This window comes from Hemibagrus wyckioides, linkage group LG14 (assembly GCF_019097595.1).
Source record: "Hemibagrus wyckioides isolate EC202008001 linkage group LG14, SWU_Hwy_1.0, whole genome shotgun sequence".
Taxonomy (NCBI): domain Eukaryota; kingdom Metazoa; phylum Chordata; class Actinopteri; order Siluriformes; family Bagridae; genus Hemibagrus; species Hemibagrus wyckioides.
The window spans coordinates 22,707,900-22,710,233 of record NC_080723.1 but is presented as its reverse complement, the minus strand read 5'-3'; the positions used below and the strand labels follow the sequence as shown (position 1 = coordinate 22,710,233).

General features: G+C 37.1%; 1 protein-coding gene across 1 annotated transcript in view; it reads left to right on the top strand.

Moving 5' to 3' along the window:
* Nucleotides 1-275: 275 nt before the first annotated feature.
* The window catches only part of thrap3b (thyroid hormone receptor associated protein 3b), a 20,708-nt gene continuing 18,649 nt past the window's right edge, over nt 276-2,334 (top strand). The window contains exon 1 of the mRNA XM_058408032.1: nt 276-357. Within this exon, the coding sequence (XP_058264015.1) occupies nt 350-357 (8 nt within the window). The 5' untranslated portion in view covers nt 276-349. The remainder of the gene's footprint in view (nt 358-2,334) is intronic.

Sequence of the window (2,334 nt, the reverse complement as noted above, 5' to 3'; positions counted from 1 at the left end):
ACGTGTATATGTATGTGTGTGTGTGTGTGTGTGTATGTGTGGTGTTTGCTGTCAAGAAGCATGTGTGTGTGTGTGTGTGGTGATGGGATTTCATCTGCACTAATTATAACACAGTGACTCTTTATGACCTTGAGCTTCTACACACTCTACACACACACTACACACTCTACACACACTACATACTCTATACACACTACACACTCTATACACTCTTCACACACTACACACTCTACACACACTCTACTCATCAGAGTCTTTTTCGGATTTGTATTTTTTCCCCCTCAGCTGGAGGAATCACAGAAAGCTGCAGCAGGAACGCGACATTCCGACTGAAAGAAAGCGGCCATCAATGGAAAGGTAAGCAGATCCGATCCTGCCTGAGAGCCACTCAGCTGTGTACAAAGCTGTTCAAGTCATGGCTCTGACTCGGACGTCGAATCACATCGCTGCTGGGCAAGTTTAGAGCATGAAGGCATGTTCAGATGTTCAGACTCTTTATTTTCCAGCTGGTGTTAAAAGGACAGGTCTTAAAAGGAACAACACAATGCACACAAGGTCCTTTTATCTTTTATAATCAGCCATGAAATGTTCAGTCTCTGTTTTCTACAGACAGATCTGAACACAATAAATAAATAAATGAAACAGGTTAAAACAAAGAAAATAAATAAAAAACATCAACACCTATCCAGGATCCCTGAATAAACAGAAAAAATGCAGCATTTGTTTAAAAATAATTTCCATAATAAAATAAATTCCATATTAAATTTTAATTATAAATTTAAATTATAATTAATTCATTTATATTATTTAATTTATAATTTCCATATCATTATTTCCATAGATATGATGTCATAATTTCCACTTTTATTACTTAGCTTGATGTAGGAAAAGGGGTCAGAGTAAACAAAATGCAGCTTATTTTATTTTTATTTTAAAAAGATCATGGATCAATGAACTACAGATCGATAGAGAGATAAATGGATGGATGGATGGATGGATAGATAGATGTATGTATAGCAGTACAGAGTGTTTCTACTTGTATTTATAGTTAAAACATTTAAATGTAATGTAGATGTTTATTAATTAAAAGAGAAATGTTAATTAATTGTTAATGAGAATCGGTCTCTCTGTGTGCAGCCATGTATGATGTATCTTTACCAGAAGTCTGGGGCGGCTCTCGGGGATTAGCCCTCGTCTCTCTAAGACGTCTGCAACAGGTGTTAGTTATGGAGTCGGAGGTATTAGTTTCACAACGCTTGCAGTGAAAGGCCTACAGGAAGCGTGCTCAGGGGTGTACTCCCACACCGGCTGTATCGACTCCGTCCTTCACCAAGTGTCATCATGACTCGAGAGTGTGCTCACATCGCAGAGCCACATGTGCCACATTCTAGGAAATGAAACCTTTAAATAGATGACTACAAGTAAAATGCAACACTAAATGATAGACCTGGTGCTTAGACTCAAGACAAGCTCTCATGAAGGCGTCAGTTTTCTTTGTAGCTTGGGTTCAGTCCAGCGTGGTGTAGAGAAGCTCCAAGATGGCTGCCATGTGGAAAGACTTTAGTAGTAAAGCTGAATAAATGTTGTGTAATCCATACTGATTTCTTACAATTAGTAACAATTCTTTGCTCACAAAAAAAACTAAAAATGGAGCTAACAGTTATCTTTTCATACTGTAATTAGTTTATAGCCAGAAACAAGACATCAGTATGCCATGATATTTATTTGCACTGGTGTATTTGACTAGTGAGTTAAGAGTGTGCAGTGACAGGTTTTAATAGCAAGTTATTCATTTTTAAAATTTTCTAATAAACACTTTTTTTCGGTTTGATTTTGCAAATACAGATTAGTGGCATTATTCTGACCAGGACACTAAATGAGTAAATGAAGTAAATGATGGGGATCCACACAAATATCCTGAACGATCTGTGTCCATGGTTATAAATGTGGGCTTCATTTTCTTCTACATGTAATTTTGAACTCTGAATAGATGTGATTAGTTCACTAATCAGACCAGAAAGAAAAAAGGGAACTAACAGATAAAACATTTCTCAGTGAAGCTAGTCTGTGGTCTGCAGCCTGCAAAATAACATGTGGTCAACTGCAAGCCACCATGGCTCTCCTACAGAACTGAGGTGATTCATCTTTAGAAAAATAGACCTACTCTGAGCCGTGAGAGTTTTTTGCTTGTCTTAAGGCTTTGCTGTAGTATTTGCTGGATGCTCAGTTCAGGCTGGTTAAACACCCTGCTGGATCACACAATCCTGGATTTTATTTTATTTATTGATTCAGCAAGTTTTTTTTTAAGTAGCAGTATCTAAAACGATAAAGATT